This window comes from Salmo trutta, chromosome 29, assembly GCF_901001165.1.
Source record: "Salmo trutta chromosome 29, fSalTru1.1, whole genome shotgun sequence".
Lineage (NCBI taxonomy): Eukaryota > Metazoa > Chordata > Actinopteri > Salmoniformes > Salmonidae > Salmo > Salmo trutta.
Genome location: NC_042985.1, coordinates 12,104,248 through 12,126,111, shown reverse-complemented (window position 1 = coordinate 12,126,111; position 21,864 = coordinate 12,104,248). Strand labels below are relative to the sequence as shown.

Genomic DNA, 21,864 nt, shown 5'->3' with positions numbered 1-21,864 from the left:
AATTAATCTTGCAGGACCTGGAAATGTGGATTATAATTAATGGACATTTTTGTAGGTCATTTGATACATTTTTAAGTGGAAATTACAAACTTCAGAATCCTTTTTAAACATCAAATACACTACACAATTTGCATTTCCTGCATTGCGGGAAAGTTCTCCTGCAACAGGGTGATCAAATGAAGATCTTACATCTGTGTGCTGTAGCTAGCTCTTCTACTGTTGTCAAGCCATACACGTTGTCACGACAATGAACGCAAACACAGAGGAGTTGGCTAAAGCACAAACGGACTGGAGCACCAGGCTACTATCCCTCTAGCCCAGGTTTGAAAACAGCCCCTTGTCACTTCCTCTAGCCCCTGAAGGACCTGCATAGGAGGGAGCAGTACTCCACTGACTGTAAAAATAACCCACGTTTCATTCGATCACAACTTGTGCACTGTTTTCTTTTGCCAAATTCCTTAAACCTCAACTACCACTTTAAGTAATCATATAGAAACCATATGACGAGAGAGATCTATATTTAACTTTGAATGACGCCTAGTGAGGTGATATTTTTAATGCAGAGCCATCAGATTTATTAACAGTTTTAACTTGTATCATAGCAACTGTATATTTTTGTAAAAGATCACCTCAAACACATTACTGTATTAAGCAATCTTTTTTTTTTGACTGAACAAAAGAGGTTGGGGTATTTTTGGATGGTTCTCTGTGGTTCCATTGCATTAGACCGTTTTTGTTGCAGGGCCTGTTCTGTGCGTGGACTGTTATCAGTGTGTGAGAGAGTAAATGAGATTCTGTATTTGACTATTGGGGTTGGTACAGTCGTATCGTGATGTACTGTAGAGACGATTATTTCTGTCACCTAACACAATTTAATGTCAGTCAAAGAATGAACAACACTGCTGCTGCATAGAATCAACATTAACACTGTAATCTGCCATTGTTTCAGTGGATATGTACAGATGTGTGTCAATCTACACAATGAAACTCTATCTGATTGTGTGTAATACCTTTGGTCTGTGTCTCCGGCCTACAGTAGGGGTTAGTGTTGTCTGTTGTAAAGTGTGTGCAACATTTCATCTGCGCTTCAGGATGCTAAACTACACATCTGTTTGGTTTGGAAAGAGATGGATTAACCCTTTTTGAGTCATCTTTTTGAAGGAGTTGGAAAGTGAGTAGATAAAATGAAATAGCTTAATGAAGAATACCCTGTTTAGCTGCTATGCACTTCTAAACTCTTCATGAAGGCTTTACGCATGAAAAATGCACTTACATGCTTTTGGAGCTCAGTGATTTCAGCCTTTTAACTTAAAAGATTCAGCTGAGAAAACGCACTCTGCTTTAATTTCTATGCTATTTGCTGTGTGGGGTAATCGGCTCAATGGCTCTATGGTTTCTACAAATGCAGGCCTATTTCTCTAAAGAATGTTCTGAATAAAATGTCCTGTGAAATGATATTTCTCCCACTGTGTGCTTCTATTGGATTTGACTTGTGAGTACATGGCTGTCTGAGGGATGACTGGCCTTTGTTCATATAACCATGCTTTTCCTGTTTAATATTTGTGAGCATCTGGACGGTACACAACAATTCCACGACAACAAAAAGACAGTATGGTGGATTGTACTTGCAGTACATAGCAACCCTTTACCAGCAGATAACAATATGGTTTACTTTACATTGACAATATTTATGTCTAACATGGCTCAAATCATATATTCATAAAAATGTAATCTAAATTGTGATTTGAATTGGTATGTTGTTGGCAGCGACCAGTGGGTTATTGACTGATCGGGTCTACAGAGGTGCATCCTCACCCCTTTTTACGTTGACAGTATTTCCCATCCCCCTGTAGGTCAGTGATGTGAGCACTAACATTTTGTTAATGTTGTCTTACAGCCCAGTAATCTCATTGGGGTAACAACTGCCAGATGCCTCGTGCAACACGGGCCTGTTCAACGAAACAATGTTCAGATTAAAATGTGTTGTCTCATATACCATTGTCATGTATACTGAACAAAAATATAAACGCAACATGTAAAGTGTTGGTCCCATTTTCATGAGCTGAAATGAAACAACTAAAACCAGAAGAAAAAAAAGTATGTAGAAAAAATTATGGAACAATTACATTTTTAAATACGATAGTCTAAGAGAACAAATGATCAGGGTTAATCAAACATTTTAAAAAATTGCTTTGAATTTGTTCCAATATTTGAGTCACTCAGATACCGTAAGAACAAGGCAAAGCCATGAGAAAATGTGTATTATTGAAGAAAATTGGCTTTAAAACTGAACATGTTCTCAGCCACATGGTGCGGCAGGTAGCCTAGTGGTTAGAGCGTAGGGACAGTAACCAGAAGGTTGCTGGATCAAATCCCTGAGCTGACAGAACATCTGTTGTTCTGCCCCTGCCCCGGGCGCCGAAGACATGGATGTCGATTTATTCATTTTTCTAGATTTATTTGGGTACATCTTCCAATTCCAAATATGGTAGCAAAATGACTTTCTTTAAACAATGCATAAACATAAAGTTTAACAGTATAAAGGACTTGCATTATCTTTATCACTAATAACCATTTCAATACTCTGTTCAACAGGAAAAAATGATGTATTGGAAACATCCTAAAAACGTCTTTGGGGACGTCCCCGGATTGAGCCGGGAACTAGATGATAAAAACCTCTAGGCGACTAAGAACGTTCTAAGAGCGTCCTTGGGGATTTCCCCGGAAAAAAAACGGGAACTAGACAAACTCCTTCAAAATGGCATTGTAACTGTTCAGTGAGATTTGGGCCAACCATGGAATAGATAACCATCTGAAATGCTACTGTTGGACCAGTTGGCGGCCACCCGACATTACCCCATTGCCCAGTACTGACAGTTGGAACACTGCTCCACATTCATCCCATTTCAGAAAAGAGAGGAGAAAAGGAAGAACAGGCCCGGCTACATCTGTTGGTCCTACTACATCGAGCTCATGTGACCCTGCGGATGATGTCATAGTTGCCATTCAGCGTGTGCCAGCTGGGGCATTCAACAGATCGCTCCTCATTCACCAGCCGCTCAAAGCACGGATTGTAGCCCGAGCTCGCCTCAAGACAATGGCTGATATATTGTGTAAGCAGTAAGCACAGTGGCAGAGTATTTGATCAGATCAATTCAGGCACAATCTAGACCTATTCCAAATACTAATTATACAGATAGAATAACTGCTCTGTTATAGAATAACTGTATCTTTCCACCGTGTCAGTTTTAGAATGCAAACACTCATCACTGTAACTGATCTCAGTGACAGTAGAAAAAAGGGTCTCACAGCAAGCAACATTACATCCCTTGCCCAAATTGTGGAAATGCCCCCCACCCTCCTAAAGACAGACACTGGTGGCCAGCCTTGGCAGCACAATCTGCACATTGTCCCCTTGTCCAGACCTCCTTTCATATGCACAGGGAGATTATTCAGGGTTCAGTCTCCCCTTCATCACCACAGCATGACATCATCCCTAAATTCACCATGACATCATCCCCAAATTCATCATGACATCATCCACAAATTCACCATGACATCATCCCCAAATTCACAGGCATGTTGGGATAGAGACGTGGGGTCCTCAGCCAGTGCTATTATACACAGGCTATGGCTGTGTCCCAATTCCCCCCCATCTCCTGAAATGTGCACTTTCTCACATGGATTTAACATTGATGGAAACTCTGGCAAGGTCAGATTTGCGCCATTTTTATTTAACCAGGTAGGCCAGTTGAGAACAAATTCTCATTTACAGCTGCGACCTGGCCAAGATAAAGCAAAGCAGTGCGACAAAAACAACACAAAGTTACACATGGGATAAACAAACGTACAGTCAATAACACAATAGAAAAATCTATATACAGTGTGTGCAAATATAGTAAGACTAGGGAGGTAAGGCAATAAATAGGCCATAGTGGAGAAATAATTACAATTTAGCATTAACACTGGAGTGATAGACGTGCAGATGATAATGTGCAAGAAGAGATACAGGTGCAAAAGAGCAAAAAAATAACAATATGGGGATGAGGTAGTTGGGTGGGCTATTTACAGATGGGCTGTGTACAGGTGCAGTGATCGGTAAGCTGCTCTGACAGCTGATGCTTATACTTAGTGAGGGAGATATAAGTCTCAAGCTTCAGTGACTTTTGCAATTTGTTCCAGTCATTGGCAGCATAGAACTGGAAGGAAAGGCAGCCAAAGGAGTTGTTGGCTTTGGGGATGACCAGTGAAATATAACTGCTGGAGCGCATGCTACAGGTGGGTGTTTCTATGGTGACCAGTGAGCTGAGATAAGGCGGGGCTTTACCTAGCAAAGACTTATAGATGACCTGGAGCCATTGGGTTTGGCGACGGATATGTAGCAAGGGCCAGCCAATGAGAGCATACAGGTCGCAGTGGTGGGTAGTATATGGGGCTTTAGTGACAAAACGGATGGCATTGTGATAGACTACATCTAATTTGCTGAGTAAAGTGTTGGGGGCTATTTTGTAAATGACATCGCCGAAGTCAAGGATTGGTAGGATAGTCAGTTTTACGAGGGTATGTTTGGCAGCATGAGTGAAGGATGCTTTGATGCGAAATAGGAAGCCAATTCTAGATTTAATTTTGGATTGGAGATGTTTAATGTCAGTCTGTAAGGAGAGTTTACAGTCTAACCAGACACCTAGTTATTTATAGTTGTCCACAAGTCAGAACCGTCCAGAGTAGTGATACTAGCCGGGCGGAGGGGTGCAGGCAGCGATCGGTTGAAGAGCATGCATTTAGTTTTGCTAGCATTTAAGAGCAGTTGGAGGCCACGGAAGGAGTGTTGTATGGCATTGAAGATCGTTTGGAAATTTGTTAACACAGTGTCCAAGGAAGAGCCAGAAGTACACAGAATGGTGTCGTCTGCGTACAGTTGGATCAGAGAATTACCCGCAGCAAGAGCGACATCATTGATATATACAGAGAAAAGAGTTGGCCCGAGGATTGAACCCTGTGGCACCCCATAGAGACTGCCAGAGGTCCGGACAACAAGCCCTCCGATTTGACACACTGAACTCTATCTGAGAAGTAGTTGGTGAACCAGGCGAGGCAGTCATTTGAGAAACCAAGGCTATTGAGTCTGCCGAAAAGAATGTGGTGATTGACAGAGTTGAAAGCCTTGGCCAGGTCGATGAAGATGGCTGCACAGTACTGTCTTTTATCGATGGCGGTTATGACATCGTTTAGGACCTTGAGCGTGGCTGAGGTGCACCCGTGACCAGCTCGGAAACCAGATTACATAGCGAAGAAGGTACGGTGGGATTCGAAATGGTTGGTGATCTGTTTGTTAACTTGGCTTTCGAAAACTTGAGAAAGGCAGGGCAGAATGGATATAGGTCTGTAACAGTTTGGGTCTAGAGTGTCTCCTCCTTTGAAGAGGGGGATGACAGCGGCAGCTTTCCAATCTTTAGGAATCTCAGATGATACGAAAGAGAGGTTGAACAGCCCAGTAATAGGGTTTGCAACAGTTGCGACGGATAATTTTAGAAAGAGAGGGTACAAATTGCCTAGCCCAGCTGATTTGTAGGGGTCAAGATTTTGTAGCTCTTTTAGAACATCAGCTATCTGGATTTGGGTGAAGGAGAAGCGGGGGTGGGCTTGGACTACTTGCTCCGGGGGGTGCAGAGCTGTTGGTCGGGGTAGGGGTAGCCAGGTGGAAAGCATGGCAGGCTGTAGAAAAATGCTTATTGAAATTCTCGATTATTGTAGATTTATCGATGGTGAGTGTTTCCTAGCCTCAGTGCAGTGGGCAGCTGGGAGGAGGTGCTCTTATTCTCCATGGACTTTACTGTCCCAATTTTGGGGGGAATTAGTGATACAGCATGCAAATTTCTGTTAGGAAAGCAAAGGCTAGCTTTTTCAAACTGATTTTGTATATTGGTTCCTGACTTCCCTGAAAAGTTGCATATCGCGGGGGCTATTCGATGCTAATGCAGTATGCCACAGGATGTTTTTGTGCTGGTCAAGGGCAGTCAAGTCAGGAGTGAACCAGGGGCTATATCTGTTCTTAGTTCTACATTTTTTGAATGGGGCATGCTTATTTAAGATGGTGAGGAAAGCACTTTTAAAGAACAACCAGGCATCCTCCACTTACGGGATGAGGTCAATATCCTTCCAGGATACCCGGGCCAGGTCAATTAGAAAGGCCTGCTCACTGAAGTATTTTAGGGAGTGTTTGACAGTGATTGAGGGGTGGTCGTTTGACCGTGGACCCATTACAGACGCAGGCAATGAGGCAGTGATCGCTGAGATCCTGGTTGAAAACAGCAGAGGTGTATTTGGAGGGCAAATTGGTCAGGATGATATCTATGAGGGTGCCCATGTTTACAGATTTAGGGTTGTACCTGGTAGGTTCCTTGATCATTTGTGTGAGATTGAGGGCATCTATCTTAGATTGTAGGACGGCCGGGTTGTTAAGCATATCCCAATTTAGGTCACCTAACAGTACGAACTCTGAAGATAGATGGGAGGCAATCAATTAACATATGGTGTCCAGGGCACAGCTGGGTGCTGGGGGGGGGGTCTTTAACAAGCGGCAACAGTGTCATACTTATTTCTGCAAAGGTGGATTTTTAAAAGTAGAAGCTCGAACTGTTTGGGCACAGACCTAGATAGTAAGACAGAACTCTGCAGGCTATCTCTGCAGTAGACTGCAACTCCGCCCCCTTTAGCAGTTCTATCTTGATGGAAAATGTTGTAGTTGGGGATGGAAATTTCAGAATTTTTGGTGGTCTTCCGAAACCAGGATTCAGACAAGGCTAGGACATCAGGGTTGGTGGAGTGTGCTAAAGCAGTGAATAAAACAAACTTAGGGAGGACGCTTCTGATGTTAACATGCATGAAACCAAGGCTTTTATGGTTACAGAAGTCAACAAATGAGAGCACCTGGGGAATAGGTGTAGTACTGGAGGCTACAGGGCCTGGATTAACCTCTACATCACCAGAGGAGGAGTAGGATAAGGGTGCGGCTAAAGGCTATAAGAACTGGTCGTCTAGTGCGTTGGGAACAGAGAATAAAAGGAGCAGATTTCTGGGCGTGGTAGAATAGATTCAGGGCATAATGTACTGACAAGGGTATGGTAGGATGTGAGTACAGTGGAGGTAAACCTAGGCATTGAATTCAACATTTGTATTTATTATGGATCCCCATTAGCTGCTGCCAAGGTATCCAGGCACTCATATCAGAAGTTACCTGAAATCAGACACAGTTGAGGCTTTTTGTATTCTTTAATACATGTTTTATTGATGATCACCACACTTTTCCCTTTGACAATAAATCTGCTGAAGTTCTATGTTCCTTTACATGTTAAAGATAGATACAGAAGTATATTGCACTTAAAACAAAAGATTTAAGAACAGTCATGAAGCTCGCAAAAAGAAAGAGGAAAGCGATCACGCCTTCCTTACAGCACAGCCGGTGGAGGCAAGACGATGACCTTGCACCAGCCTTCCCCATACCATCCACAGTTAGCTTTTTTTAAATATGCATCTTTTAAAATAGCGTTTCTATTTTATTCATTTTTAAACTTACCTACAGGATTAGAACTAATAAGGTAGCATGCACAGACAAGCAGAGTTTATTGGAATGATGGACAATCTTCATGAGGATTTTATACATCAGGATTCTGAGGAGTTTTGGAGAATTGAACTGAATTATTATTTTTTGCACAATACATTGATACTGTTACTGTTTTTGTTCTGTTAGTTTTTTTTATTTGGAAAAATTCACTGTGTGAACCATTATAAATACCCTAGATATAAAATGTATTGATATAGTGATCCGAGTCACTATCTGGCAGTCAGTTTTGTGTGATGTGGTTTGTGTTTGTCTATGAATGCAATGTTAATTCTAGTCTTCAGAATGACGCTGACATGAGTTAACAGTTGATGTCTCGGTTAAGACAACCTTGAAGTCAAAGACCACAGGAAAACTGGTAGAGTTGCTGAGATATAAAGGGATACTGTTCTGAATCCCATTCTCTATGTGAAAGAATTGCAAGCACTGTAAAATTATCCAATATTTGCTATGCAGAATGTTCTCTCAGCTAAACAATATAGCAGGCATGTTAGTTTGCCTTTGAAAAACTGTTAGTAAGACAATTACCTGTACGGTCAAAAATCAGTCTCTGAAAATGAAGAACTTGTCCAATTTTCTTTAATCAATCGCTGACTAATTAATTGCACTCGTTTCTCAGGGCAACCATTAGAAATAGACAGACTTCAGACAAGAGTAAAGAAATAAAATAACAGACATTCTACCCTAAAAATAAGTTTGATATGCACTGTATTCACACACAATAGAGGAGCCAGTCTGACTTTGACTGACAACCCTTTTGAGTTGATGGAGCAGAAAACATATACAAATACTAACTAGTATGTCACCAAGGCAACCAAGATATCAATGTCCTCCACGGAGAACGTAAAGGTTAATCTGCTTCTTCACATTCGGATCAGCTGGAACACTCAGAACTAGCCTGGTTAAACCAGACTGAACGCTGCTCTCTGTCTGTTAACCAGGCTATCTCAGAACTGCTCTGTCTGTTAATTAACCAGGCTATCTCAGAACTGCTCTGTCTGTTAATTAACCAGGCTATCTCAGAACTGCTCTGTCTGTTAATTAACCAGGCTATCTCAGAACTGCTCTGTCTGTTAATTAACCAGGCTATCTCAGAACTGCTCTGTCTGTTAATTAACCAGGCTATCTCAGAACTGCTCTGTCTGATAATCTGCATGGTCCGGTACATTTGTGCAATGAGCTTCGGCAAAGAAAAGAAAAAGACATTAAAGGATTCAAAGCATGTTTACTGAAAGCATTTGACAATTCATCCTATTTTCTTTGTCTCTATGATATTATTTGCGTGTGTGCGCCATATGTGTCTCAGAAAAACTGGAATACATGGCTGAATATTCTGATTAGCCTCAAAGATTGAGCAATGGTACAATTTGTCTAGACCCTCAAACAAGGCGTGTTATAATTTGTTCTTTGTAAGCCTCAAAAACTCAATGTCATGATGCAATAAAGTGGAATTAAAACATGTCTTTTTGTCTCGTTTTCTAAGTTAGTTTCTAACAATCTACTTAGTTAGTCCTAACTTACAGTAATATTAAAGGATACAATTACAAACTGTGCACACAAATGAAAACCCATCTTAAATAACACTGAAAATTACATTCTAGACACACCGACTATGATCACATAAAATCAAAAGCAAATTGTACATTTTGTTTTTAAAAAACATTCCAAGGCATTGAGTCAAGGTGATTGTGGTAGAGCAAAAACCTTTTGGCCTCTGCTCCCAAAGTTAATGGTTCTAAACCAGCCCTAGAGCAAAACACCTCTTTCCCTTTCCATGGGCATCACAAGGATTAAGAAAATAATACAACTCAATAGGAAATAACACGTCTGTCTGTGAGTTAACATTTCCAACAAAGCTCTCTTTTTCTGATTAAAAATGACTGCTTTTGTGTTAAAGAACATAAACACATTTGGTAGAAATCCCAAATTAGAGTATTTTCATATGAGTAGGCCTACAAGTTCTTAGAATAAGGGTTTGACCACAGTTGGTTCTTGTTAAGTGGTTTGATAATTTGTGCTTCTTGTTCACTATCGCCGACAGAGAATATCAGACCCTGTGATTTAAACACTGGTAAAAGTACCATGTTAGTTTGCTTAGTAGGATGTGCAAATCATATTTTTGGACCTTTGCTTTTAGTTTAGTGATCATACTACAACACTGACCTGCCCACCTGGCCACTACTTTACCATGGCAAACCATCCTCCATGTCTGCACCAAACATGCCATGATGAGAACATTCTAATCTGCATTCCAACTACAATGTAATTGTCTTGGAGCTTTCAGTGCCAACATGGCGCCCGTTCAAATTCTGAGACCGAAACTGAGTTTGCCGAACACTGAATATCTATGGCTTTGCCACAAGGGCCATTTCAAGCAAGCATCTGAGTCTTCCTTGAACACACAACAGGACAGAAAGGCACATGTGGGTGACAGTCAAACCTCTGTCATCTATGGAACCGCCCCACAATGTTCATCAACGTTAATGCACGGCACAAACACCTCACAAACAAGTCTTCAGACACTCAATCAAACTATTACCCTGTACAGGCGATGGGCCATGAGCTCACAACCACATGGTCCTATTGCTGTAGTCATAACCAGGTTAGGTATGACTGCCCCAAATGGCACCCTATTCCCTATGTAGTGCACTACCATAAGGCTCTGGTCAAAAGTAGTGCACTACATAGGGAATAGGGTGCCATTTGGGACAATACCTTGATGGTCATAGCTGGAGTACATACCACTAGTCTACACTATCTTCACCTTACACAAATCCCAAATCACACCCATGTCTCTTAAAGGGTCAATACTAAATGTGAGAATAATCATATGATTTGTGATACCTTCCCAAAGTGTGGACCTACTCCAGTTCACAGACACTGTCGGTCTGTAGCTCTGCAGATAAAATAGCGGAGTGTTGTTGTCTTTAAGTTGTGTAACATCTTTTAACCTGACAGCCTCCTTTCTATCAATGAGTTCATGAACACCAACAAGCTGCTTAAGCTATTTGTCATTTCATAAGCCACACTATTCCAAGCCAATGTGTAATGCTTACAGTATGTTATACATGCGTATAAATGCTATGACGAGGAAGTAGTACATTGAATGTAGCAACATTGCAACCTGACATACAGTCATCAAAATGTTGCAATGTGAGTATTCTCCTTTCCTTCCACACAATAGCATACGTTGGCCTGGTCCAAGATATGTTTGTGGATGCAAGCTTGGAAAATAAATGCAAGGGTAATCTACTGCGCATGTTGTATATTGTACAATATACACCAGCCCTGTTCGACAGATCTGGATGTGTTCTGGCTGGGAACATTCTCAAAAGACTTCACTTTACAACCAGACAACACTGACAGTTACAATTTACTGTACGCAATATGGCGCTTGAGAAATCCATTAAAAGCTAATTTCACCTTGCAGAAATGACATGAAAACTGAATGGCACACACAACACCTTTGAGTATGACTCGATTTGTTTTTTCCACCCTATTCTACTACAAACATAATTATTCGACATCTAAAAGACTCTTAGAGACAATCTACTTAGAATATCATCTATGTCAATGTGTCAATATTAGGCACAAAGTTCAATGAGTGGCACGTGGATGAGAAAAGTACCATTGGCATTAGCATGGCGTATTCAGTTCTACAAAACATATAAACACTAAAGTACAAAATGTTTTTTAGTGTTCTAACTTCTTTAAACAAAGATGAAGTTGTTGTTGATTAAGTTGTAAGTTGAATAAGTTGTTGTTGTTGATGGGGCTGGTAACATTATAATTGGGCATACTTGTGCTTTGAATTATGCCTATTAGAAGAAAATCTGTCTTAACTTGAAGGAAACAGTAAGCATTGCCTGGACATTTTGCCTGTATTTCTACCGTATGCACAACCGTACTTGTTTCCTTTAATAAACCTTAGAATTATAGTAGAGGAGCGTTATAGTCTGAAGAGCACCTTTATAATACAAACCATGACAATAACCATAATCAAACGTGTGGTTGTTGAATATCGCTGTGTCTAAAATGACACCCTACTCCACATACAGTCCAGTGCACTACTTTAGACCAGAGTTCTATGTTAGCTATAAGACAAATAGGGTGTAATTTGAGATGTACTGTTATGATTTAAGTAAGAAATAAATCCCTAGAAAAGGCAGATCCAAAATATTTAAACAGACAGACTGAACCCGGGGTGTGTTGTCCCATTACAGAGGGGAAGAGAGGGGGGATGGGGCTTAAAATTCGATCTTGCAGGCGGGGAAAGACTCATCCTGCATGACCACGGTGCTGCTGGAGGCCAGGACCATGATGTTTAGCTCCTGCTGCCGTTCATGGGTCTGCTGGTACCACTCCCGAGTCACATCTGTGTCATGGGTGGGAATCAACGTCACCTGCAGGACAGAGAGAAAGAGAGAGAGGCAGAGAGAATGAGGTAATGGATAGAGGTAGGAGGAAGAAAGGAAGAAAATCAGAGGAGAAGAAGATGGGGAGAACATTAGAGAGAGAGAAGGGAGAGATGAAAAGGTGAGAGGGAGAAAGATGGGAGATGGTGATTTAATCAGGTGTTAAAGCAGACAAAGAAATCCCATGGCTGAAACTGAAGTCCATCTCAGATTGATTGTCTGGGGCCAAGTTAATTTCCCCTTTCATGTAAAAAGTCATGACCATCGTGCTTTTATGGAAAGAGGATAATTTTGAACATGTATTAAACTGCAAGTTTGACCAATTCCAGTCCCCTTGATCTGCAGGCCTATAAAAGGTCCTGTGCCTTGGTCGATATTATCAGATGTGCTATTAACAATAAGCTTTATCACCTGTGGCCCAACTGATGCAGCAGTGTCTATACATACATAGGTTGAAGCATGGGGTTTATCCATCTGTATTTACCCCATTGGACACAACATCCTGATTGATATTATTATTATTATTTAGAATTATTGTTAATAATTATTCATTATTATTAAATTGGAAAAATATGTTTTTTTTCTTGGTTTCTATTACAAAGTATGCCATTGCCCTTTAAGAGCTCTGTTGCACAGCTGTGCCTAAACCATGCTTGAAACTCAGGTTGTAACTGCATTTTTTAAGTGATGCCACGCGGGCAATTGTGGGAGTAGGGAAATAAATGTGGCAGCAATGGAAAGCTGGGATTCCCCTCTCTTTAAACAAAAGCCAAAACTGCTTTCTGAAGTGTTTTCCCCACGCTTGCATGAACAATGGTTGTGCATTGACTGCTTGTCAGAATACGTTTCCCTCCCTATGGCTCTCGCAACTTAAATGCACCTCGAGAGGAATATTTCTCCCGCATAGAACACACAACAACAAGCCGTCTAGGTAAATAGGTCAACTATTCTACTATGGGGTTGTCTGATTGTTTTAACAACACCATTACATGGCAGAAATAGTAGCACTGGTTCCATCCTGAGTGATAAATTAGATGCTTTGAATTACTTTGCAAGGAGCTACAGTAGGCTACACTCCGCTGTTTGAGTTAAGATGCATAGGGAGTGGATGTCATGCACAGGTGATGTATTGATCCATCAACTGAATGACTGAGCTCCATCTAATTCTATGGTAGTGATTTGTTACCTGTAGGTTGGATCCCCACTGGGCCTTGCCCTCCAGTAGAGCGTCCAGGACCACTCGGCCGGGCTCATCATTGCCCACATCGTTCCCGCTCACCACGTAGTATGCAGAGCGGACGCGTTTGAAGAACTCCTGGTCCACGTTCTTAGCACTGCAGTGGTTGGGGATGTAGGCCAAGTCTACGTAGATAGGAGGGCCTTGGGGAACCACGGAACTGGACCTCTGAGAGCCTAGGGGAAAGGACAAGGAGTCAGTGCTCAGACGTTTCCATACGATTTTATGCTTTCAACAAGGTCGCTGGTTTAAACTCTGCTCCAACTGCTTATTTCCTCCCTCCCCCCTCCTTTCCTCAATCACTTTCCACAGCCTAGCAGCCTTGACTTAGCCTGGTCCCAGACCTGTTTGTGCTATGTTGTGCAATGTGTAATGCACTGTACTGTACACTACTAGTCATATTATGCATAACATAATAATACGATTGTTGAATAAATATACTGTATAATGGGGACCCTTGTTACCTGAGGTGCTCTTAACTCCGTTGGCCACCCTGCCGGCGTTGTAGCTGGACCTGGAAAGGTCATCGTCTCTGGAGCCCTGTCCGTCTGACAGATGGGACATCCTCAAGCTCTTCTCTGTCTCCTTCTTCTTCAGCGAGGCGCTGCGAGGGGACGGCAACTGCTTCACTGGCATGGGGGACCGCTTACGGCGAGCCGGAGATGCAGACTTGGGTTTCCCTGTCTTCCGCACACCTTTCGTCTTGGGGTCCTTCTTGAGGGGCGACTCTGAGGTTGCCCGGTTCTGGTCATTGGCCAGAGCGTCGGGGTCCACCATGCAGACGTCCGGGTGAGGGGGGTTGGGGAAGGGGTCCATGAGGGGGGCGGGAGGGGGGTCACGGGGGCTCATCCTGGAGGAGGAGGAGGAAGAGGAGTGATGGTGGCCCCCTCCCATGGTGGAGAACTTATCCACAGGCAGGTACTCAGTGTCCTCATCCGAGTCCATGTTGCTGTTGCCCGTGATGGAGGGGCACTCCTTTGTCCCTGGGGGAACGTCTGAATCTGACTGCGACGGTATAGACTCGCTGACGGAGGTTGAGGGGGTGTCTTCTCTGGCTAACCCCAGCCCAGCCGTCCCAGTGTGGGGGACCGAGCCGCCCTGGAAGTGGGGGTGGTGGGGCTGTTTGTTGGCTCTCTTCTTGACTGACAGGTCATGTTCATCCCCTTCCTGCGATTGGTCGCTCCTGCGTCCCCGCTCCTCGTCCTCCTCATCGCTAGACTGCTGTTGCATACTGGGATTGATGAAGGAGGGCGAGAGGTCTCCTTTGCGGTGCCTGTGCTCCGAGGAGGAGTAGCCAGGGGAGGCTTTGGAGGAGGACGTGTAGGAGGTGGCGCCCATTTCAGGAGGGAGGTCCGGGTCGCTCTCGTCATCATCATCATCTCTTCCTCCTGCTTCTCCTCGGCACGACGCCTCCGTGTAGAAGGGGGAGCTGAAGGTGTGATCAGTGGAGGAGAGGGAGAGCGGGCGGGCGGGGCACTCTGGTTCCATTTCACATTCCTCCTCAAACTCGTCCTCGTGGCGGTAATGAGGCGGGGAGTCACCAGGAACCATGTCCATCTGGGGCTTCTGCATGTTCCACTCATACGAGCTCCTCACCTTTTTCTCCTCAGCTGTACCCAGACCTGGGCTCACGCAGCTGGCTGCCGGCCCTGCACTGATGGGGGAGCTCATGCTGCTGACCTCCATGGGACCATTGACTGTATCTGGCTTGGTGGGCAGCAGAGAGGAGGGCATGTACGAGGTGAGCACATCAGGGAGACCAGCGCCATCTATCTTACATGAGGTGTTGGTGCTGCTGCCGTGTTTTTCGGAGAAGGACAGGCCCATCTCACGCATGTAACCTTCCTCGTCATCCTCTTCCTCACTACTGTCAGAGTTTTCAAAGTAATGCTTGCCTGTTGAGTCGGGCCGTGGGGACGAGGTGACACCAAACAAACCCGTGGCGATGGCATCCTTCTCCTTGGGCGACTGGGAGAAAGGCCCATAACCCCCTGCAGCCTGCAGCTTGGACTCATCCGCCCATTCCGGTTTATAGAAGCAGTCCGACTGGGGGCTTTTGTTCACAACACTTCCTTCCATCGAAGCAACATGCTCCTTTTTGTCTTCCGAGGAGGAAGCGGAGGAGTGCGAGTGGAAAGGTTTGATCTCCTCAAAGGGGCTGTGAGGAGAGAAGCGGGCCAGACTGGAGGTGGATTCTGTGGTGGTGGTGGCCGTCGTCATCTGCTTCTCCGAAACCTCCAGGTACTCGTTCTTAACCATCCCGCAGGAACTGGAAAAGGGGGAGGAGTCCATGGCCAGGGAGTGTTTGTCTTTAAAGGAGGAGTGTTCATCTTTAATGGAGGCGTGTTCATCTTTAATGGAGGTGTGTTCATCTTTAAAGGAGGTGTGTTCATCTTTAAAGGAGCCGTGTTCATCTTTAAAGGAGGCGTGTTCATCTTTAAAGGAGGCGTGTTCATCTTTAAAGGAGCCGTGTTCATCTTTAAAGGAGCCGTGTTCATCTTTAAAGGAGGAGTACTCGAAGCCGGCACTGTCTGCATCGTGTTTGAAGATGTGGTCGGAGGCGTTGGCTGGGGTCTCCAGCTCCTCGCCAAACTGCCGGCTGGTGGAGAGTGACGGACCGGACGTAGAGGAGGAGTAGCTGTAGGAAGAGGAGGACGAGTATGCCGTGGCAGAGGTGGTGGTGTAGTGGATGCCTGATGAGACTCCTACTGTGTCTCCTGTTTTCTTACCACCGTCAGCTCTCTCGCTGTGGAAATAGTCGTCTTTTCCCTCTTTGTCCTTCATCTGGCTGGACTGGAATGTGTCTTTCTCCTCACCATAAGAATAATCAAACCCAGAGGAGTACCCAGAGAACGCTGTGGCGCCCATGTCACCTTTGCAGGTGGTGGAAGAAGGTGGCGTAGTCGGCTTTGCCTGGCTGTTGTAACCGTAGCCCGCCATGGAAACCATAAACTGTGGCTCTTTCGAGCTCATGCCGTCTGGTGAAATCGGCTTTGCCTGGCTGTTGTAACCATCTGCACCTTTCTTTAGTATGTCCCGCTCTTTGTTGTACTCCTCATCATCGTCATCATCGTCATCATCCATGTCGGCACCCTCATCCTCAAACTTCTCTCCAAGATTGGCTGGGGATTTAGTTGTTATCCCCTTATCAGGGAGTTTGGAGTCTATGAAATCTGGCTCTTTTGAGCTCATGCCATCTGGTGAAGTCAGCTTTGCCTGGTTGCTGTAACCATAGCCCGCCATGGAAACCATAAACTCTGGCTCTTTCGAGCTCATGCCGTCTGGTGAAATCAGCTTTGCCGGGCTGTTGTAACCATCTGCACCTTTCTTTAGTATGTCTCGCTCTTTGTTGTACTCCTCATCATCGGCATCATCATCATCATCATCATCCATGTCGGCACCCTCATCCTCAAACTTCTCTCCAAGTTTGGCTGGGGATTTAGTTGTTATCCCCTTATCAGGGAGTTTGGAGTCTGTGAAATCTGGCTCTTTTGAGCTCATGCCGTCTGGTGAAGTCAGCTTTGCCTGACTGCTGTAACCATAGCCGGCCATAGAAACCATAAACTCTGGCTCTTTCGAGCTCAAGCTGTCTGGTGAAGTCGGCTTTGCCTGACTATTGTAACCATCTGCACATTTCTTTAGTACATCCCTCTCTTTGTTGTACTCCTCCTCATCATCGTCATCATCATCATCATCCATGTCGGCACCCTCGTCTTCAAACGTCTCTTCAAGTTTGGCTGGGGATTTAGTTGTTATCCCCTCATCAGGGAGTTTGGAGTCTGTGAAATCTGTCTCTTTTGAGCTCACACAGTCTGGTGAAGTCGGTTTTGCCTGACTGTTGTAACCATAGCCGGCCATGGAAACCATAAACTCTGGCTCTTCTGTGCTCATGCTGTCTGGTGAAGTCGGCTTTGTCTGGTTGTAACCGTAGCCGACCATGGAAACCATAAACTGGGGCTGTTTTGAGCTCACACCATCGATGAAAGGACTTTTGACTTCCTTTTCCGATTTCTCTTTGGCACCTTTCTCCATGTCTGAGTCAATAGCATCCTCCTCGTCATCGTCCTCATCCTCTTCTTCATCATCTTCATCATCATAATCATCGTAGTCTTCCTCATCCCTGGCTGTTAGCTTCCTCATGTCTATCTCCAGTTCCACCTCTTTGTCATGGTAGCTCATTGAAGAGGGTTTGGCTGCAGCACTACCTGTTACATAGGTGTAATCACTGTGAACTTTATAAGGGAAGGAGTCTCTCTCTGATGATAAGGATGTGGTTGAAGCCTCTGGTCTATCGGCCATGGATGGGAATCTGCTCTCTCTGCTGTATCCACGTGGCTCACTTATCTTCTCTATGGATTCAGAGCCATGGAGCCATGGAAAGGGGGAAGAGGAAGAGGAGGAGGAAGATACATCTTTTCCATGAGAGCTAGTGAACCCCTCCTTGTCTGAGGGGAAAGGGGAGTCCTTTTTCTGTGTGTCCATCTCCATACTGTCCTTCCCCATTTTTTCTGACAGGTCCTTCTGATAACTGGTTTTGTTGTCATAGATATCACTGTAAGAGAAAGTCTTGCCATGTACATATGGGGTGTCCTGTCTTATTTCTTCTTCTGAGCGTTTCTCTCTACTCTCTCGCTCCGGGAAATCATACAGATTGAACTGGACACTTTTCTCTGGCTCTTTCAAAGATACATAGTCCTTTTTTCTGGATAATGCTGCATCCTTTTTATCATCTTCAGAGTCCAACTTACTTTGCTCTACTGATAAAGCTCTAGACCTTGTTCCACTTGGTTGAATAACATCATCTTCCTCCACCTCGTCTTGCTGGTCGGAGTGCATGATCTGGGGTTTGGTGGTTTGCTCCATGTAACCAGAGAACTGTGTCTCGTCTGTCGACCCCGGTTTATTCTGCAGATACTTGGACTTGATGTCATCCTCTGCAAGTCCTTTGTCCCTCTCAGACAGCTTCTCTTCTTGAGGTGATTCATCGTCCAAGAACCTACCCTCCTTCTGTTCCAAATACTTAGCTTTAACACAGGGTTTGAGATCCCTTTTCTCATAATAGTCATCATCGTCATCCTCATCTGATTCTTCAAAGGGGGTCTTGTCACCAGAGAGACCCATTAACTGGAGCTCAGTTTCAGTTTTGTCCATTTTGTTGTTTTTCTTCTCCTCTGTGGGGGAGTAGCCACTGCTGGTGGGGACCGACTGGGTGGGTGAGGCCAGCTTCACGGTGCTGTCGTCTGGGCTAAGACATCTCTTTTCACCTTCAAACATGGAACTAGGCTTAAACCCGCTGGAGAAAGAGGGAGGAGAAGGAGGCGCAAAGGCAGTGGAGGGGGATTTATCCTTGTCCTGGAGCAACATGGCTGCCGTCGCCTGCTCGTAGCCCTCTTGGAGTTTCCCCAAGGGGATATCAACGTTGGGAGTCTGGTCCTCGTCTTCATCCTCCTCTTCGTCATACTCCTCATGGACGGGTTTGGTCTTCCTCCCAGCCTCCATCTCGGTAACAAAAGGCTGGTACTCCTTTGAAGGAGGAGAACTGAAGTTCTTGTCCTCCTCCAGGGAGGAGGTGGGAGAGATGGTTCCAGCCGAGTGGAGGTAGTCCTTCCCGTGGGTGGCCTCGGTGCGGTAGGGGATGCTATTGACCGTGTCCAGGTGAAGAGAGCTCCTCCCTGTCTCTGTCTCTGTCTGCGGGGCGGTCACCGATGCGATGGACTGGTCGTCCGCCATGGAAGTGGCGAACGAGGACAGTTTGTCGTACTCTGTGATGGACGTGGCTGAGGAGATGTGCTCTTCCTCGGCGAGTGGAGCTGTGATGATGCTTGGATAGGCTGCCAACACTGGGTCATGTCTTCCCACAAAGCCTTTGGCTTTGAAGTCTGAGGCGTCAGATGTAGCCGAGGCTCTCATCTCCCTAACACCATACACAGAGTCAAAGGATCCTGGAACGTCGGGAACGGTGATGTCGCAGGAAGCAACGTCATAGCGGAGGTGTGGGATCCTGTCCTCGGGTTCTTCATGGATCTCCTCATCGGAGATGGTCTGCTCCGTTTCAGAATAAGCGGGAATAGTCTCATCTTGGATGAAGGACACTTGCTCAGAGGCAGTGGTAGTGGTTTGTCCAGAGGCGACTGCAGTTGAAAACGATTTAAAGTCGGTTGACTTGGTGTCCCATTCTTTTTTATCTTTTTCTGTGTTGTATTTATCCTCATAATCCTCGGTTCCCTCCAGATCTGCTTTTTCGATAACATCACCCTCCTCTTCTGAGCTGACACTTTTCTTCGAATTCATGTCTCCTTTAGTAGAGTATTCGTCGTATTGCTCCATTTCCACCTCATATTTCCTATCCATGCCAGCATTTCTTTTAATGTCCTGCCGTTTCCCGACATCTGCACCTTTCTTTAGTACATCACTCTCTTTGTTGTACTCCTCATCATCATCAACATCATCCATATCGGCACCCTCATCCTCAAACTTCTCTCCAAGATTGGCTGGGGATTTAGTTGTTATTCCCTCATCAGGGAGTTTGGAGTCTGTGAAAGCTGGACATCCAGACATGACATCATTCTGAATGGGTTCACTCCCTAGCTTCGAGAGCTCATCTCGTTTTAAAGCTTCGAAGTCCTTGGTGAGGTCTTCTGGAGAGGATACAACAGACCCGTCTGCCAAAGCAGCAGTAGATTTTGGGGGGGCTTTCTTTGGGACAGACTTTTTCTCAGCTGTTTTCTCTTTGACCGGTTTTGCTGTTATGTTTTTGTCAGTCTTGTCCGTCTTGGGTTTAGCCTGTGTCTTGTTTGCCTTATGGAGGGTTTTCCTGACTTCTGGTGTAAAGGGTTTCAGGTCTGGTTTGGTGATCTTCCTCAGCTCTGGCTTACTCAGATCCTTCTTTTTCTCCTCCTTCACTGCTTTTGTTTCTTTTTTAGCAGTATCGTCTTTCTTCACTTCGCGTTTAATGTCTTCTTTCTTTACTTTACTAATCTCTTTCTTCTCTTTGTCCTTTTTCTCCTCCATCTTAGATGGTCGTTCCTTGGAGTGTTTCCTCAGTGTTTTCTCCTTGGACAGCTTCTTTCTCTCCAGTTTGGCTGCTTCGGGTGCTGCCTCACTGTTTTGTTGTTGTTTGGTGGCTTTGGTAGCTTTGGCGCTCTCACTCTTCACCTTCTTCTCCTTCTTCTCCTCTTTCTTTTCAATTTTGTTCTCTTTAGCCGAGTCATTCTTGGACTCCTCTTCCTGCCCTTTAGCTTCCTTTTTGCTGGCTTTTGAGGCCAACTGTGTTTTGGTGGAAGATTTCAGGCTCTCCTTGCTTTCTGTTCTTGATCTCATCTTTGTTTGTTTTATGATTGGAGGCGGGGCCCCAGAGGATATGTCTTTCTGAGTGGCCACTGGGTAGCGCAGGAAGTCCAGGTGCTTCAGCTTTTCAAGCCCCTCCAAAATTTTGTTCTGTGGTGCATTTCCAGGGAACAGCACCCTGACTATCTTCTCTGTTGGACTATGCGGGATCCATACGATAAGAGCTGTTACTGAGGTCAAGTAAGGGACTGATATTTCTCCTTCTTTGCCATTTGACATCACAATCCCAGTCTTGGCCTTACTGTTCCCAGCCCACTTCTGCATAAGGAACTGCATCTCCTTGCTTTCCTTCACAGGGTTCAGAATGTACATGTCTAGCTTGCCAACGCCCAGCTTGTGGAAAAGCGTGATGGGCTCAATGGTGTTGCTCACGACCCTGTAAAGCGGTTCTGACTTGATGCCAAGCTTGTTGAGATACTGCAGTGTGAGGGATGCCTCCTCGATGCTCCGTTTGACCTTTAGCGTGGACTCAGGCATTCGTAGCTTCTCGGGGACGTTGAAGAACACCACTCCGAGCTCGGGCGAGATCAGGTTCTTCATCCAGTCACCGTATGTGTTGGAGCCGCCAGATCCCTGGGACTGCTCCTCCTCCTGCTCAGCGATCTTCCTCTGGAGCAGCCCGTTGATGCCTGGGAGGTTGTCAGCCCCAATGTGGGTCAGCAGGACTGAGTCTATCCTGTCCAAGTGCCTGACCAGCTTCCAGAAACAAGACCTGCGTTCGGACCCTCCATCCACCAGGATGTTGAATCCGTTCACGGCAAACAGGGCAGAGTCACCCCTCCCTCCGGGGAAGATGTAGCAGCAGGGCTTGGATAGCTTCAGGAAACCACCCGAGGTGGGCGGTTCCAGGTTGTCAAAGGGCGACGGGACGTCCACCGTCTCCGAGACGTACTCTGTGAACTCCGCTACTCCCTCCATGTTGGGAAGCGTGGGCTCAGGGTTTAGGCGGTATTCCAGAAGGTTCTGGAGGTGCTGCTGCTCCTGGCTGTGGCCCAGTGAGCTCCAGCCCCCGTCTCCCAGGCACGATACTGTTAGCCTGGGCCGCTGGTCCGACGCTGAGTTGGACAGGACCTCAGTCACCTGGAGGTGGGACCACAACACAACATAAACATACTGTTAGGCATAGCTTATGTAAAGAAACATGTTTTAATAGCAAGTATACCTATTCATCAAAACAATATTTTATTTGAGCATATAACAAGAACATATTTAAATGAATCAACCCCTCCCTAAAATGAAAGAAT

The 21,864-nt window shown here is 45.1% G+C and overlaps 1 protein-coding gene across 2 annotated transcripts in view; it reads right to left on the bottom strand.

The window, feature by feature from the left end:
* Positions 1-7,260: 7,260 nt before the first annotated feature.
* LOC115166930 (microtubule-associated protein 1B-like) overlaps positions 7,261-21,864 on the bottom strand; it is a 66,704-nt gene continuing 52,100 nt past the window's right edge. For both annotated transcript variants that reach the window (XM_029720869.1, XM_029720870.1), the window contains 3 exons: positions 13,738-21,700; positions 13,223-13,449; positions 7,261-12,024 (listed from right to left, as the gene is read on the bottom strand). In XM_029720869.1, the coding sequence (XP_029576729.1) occupies positions 11,869-12,024; positions 13,223-13,449; positions 13,738-21,700 (8,346 nt within the window). In that variant the 3' untranslated portion in view covers positions 7,261-11,868. The remainder of the gene's footprint in view (positions 12,025-13,222; positions 13,450-13,737; positions 21,701-21,864) is intronic.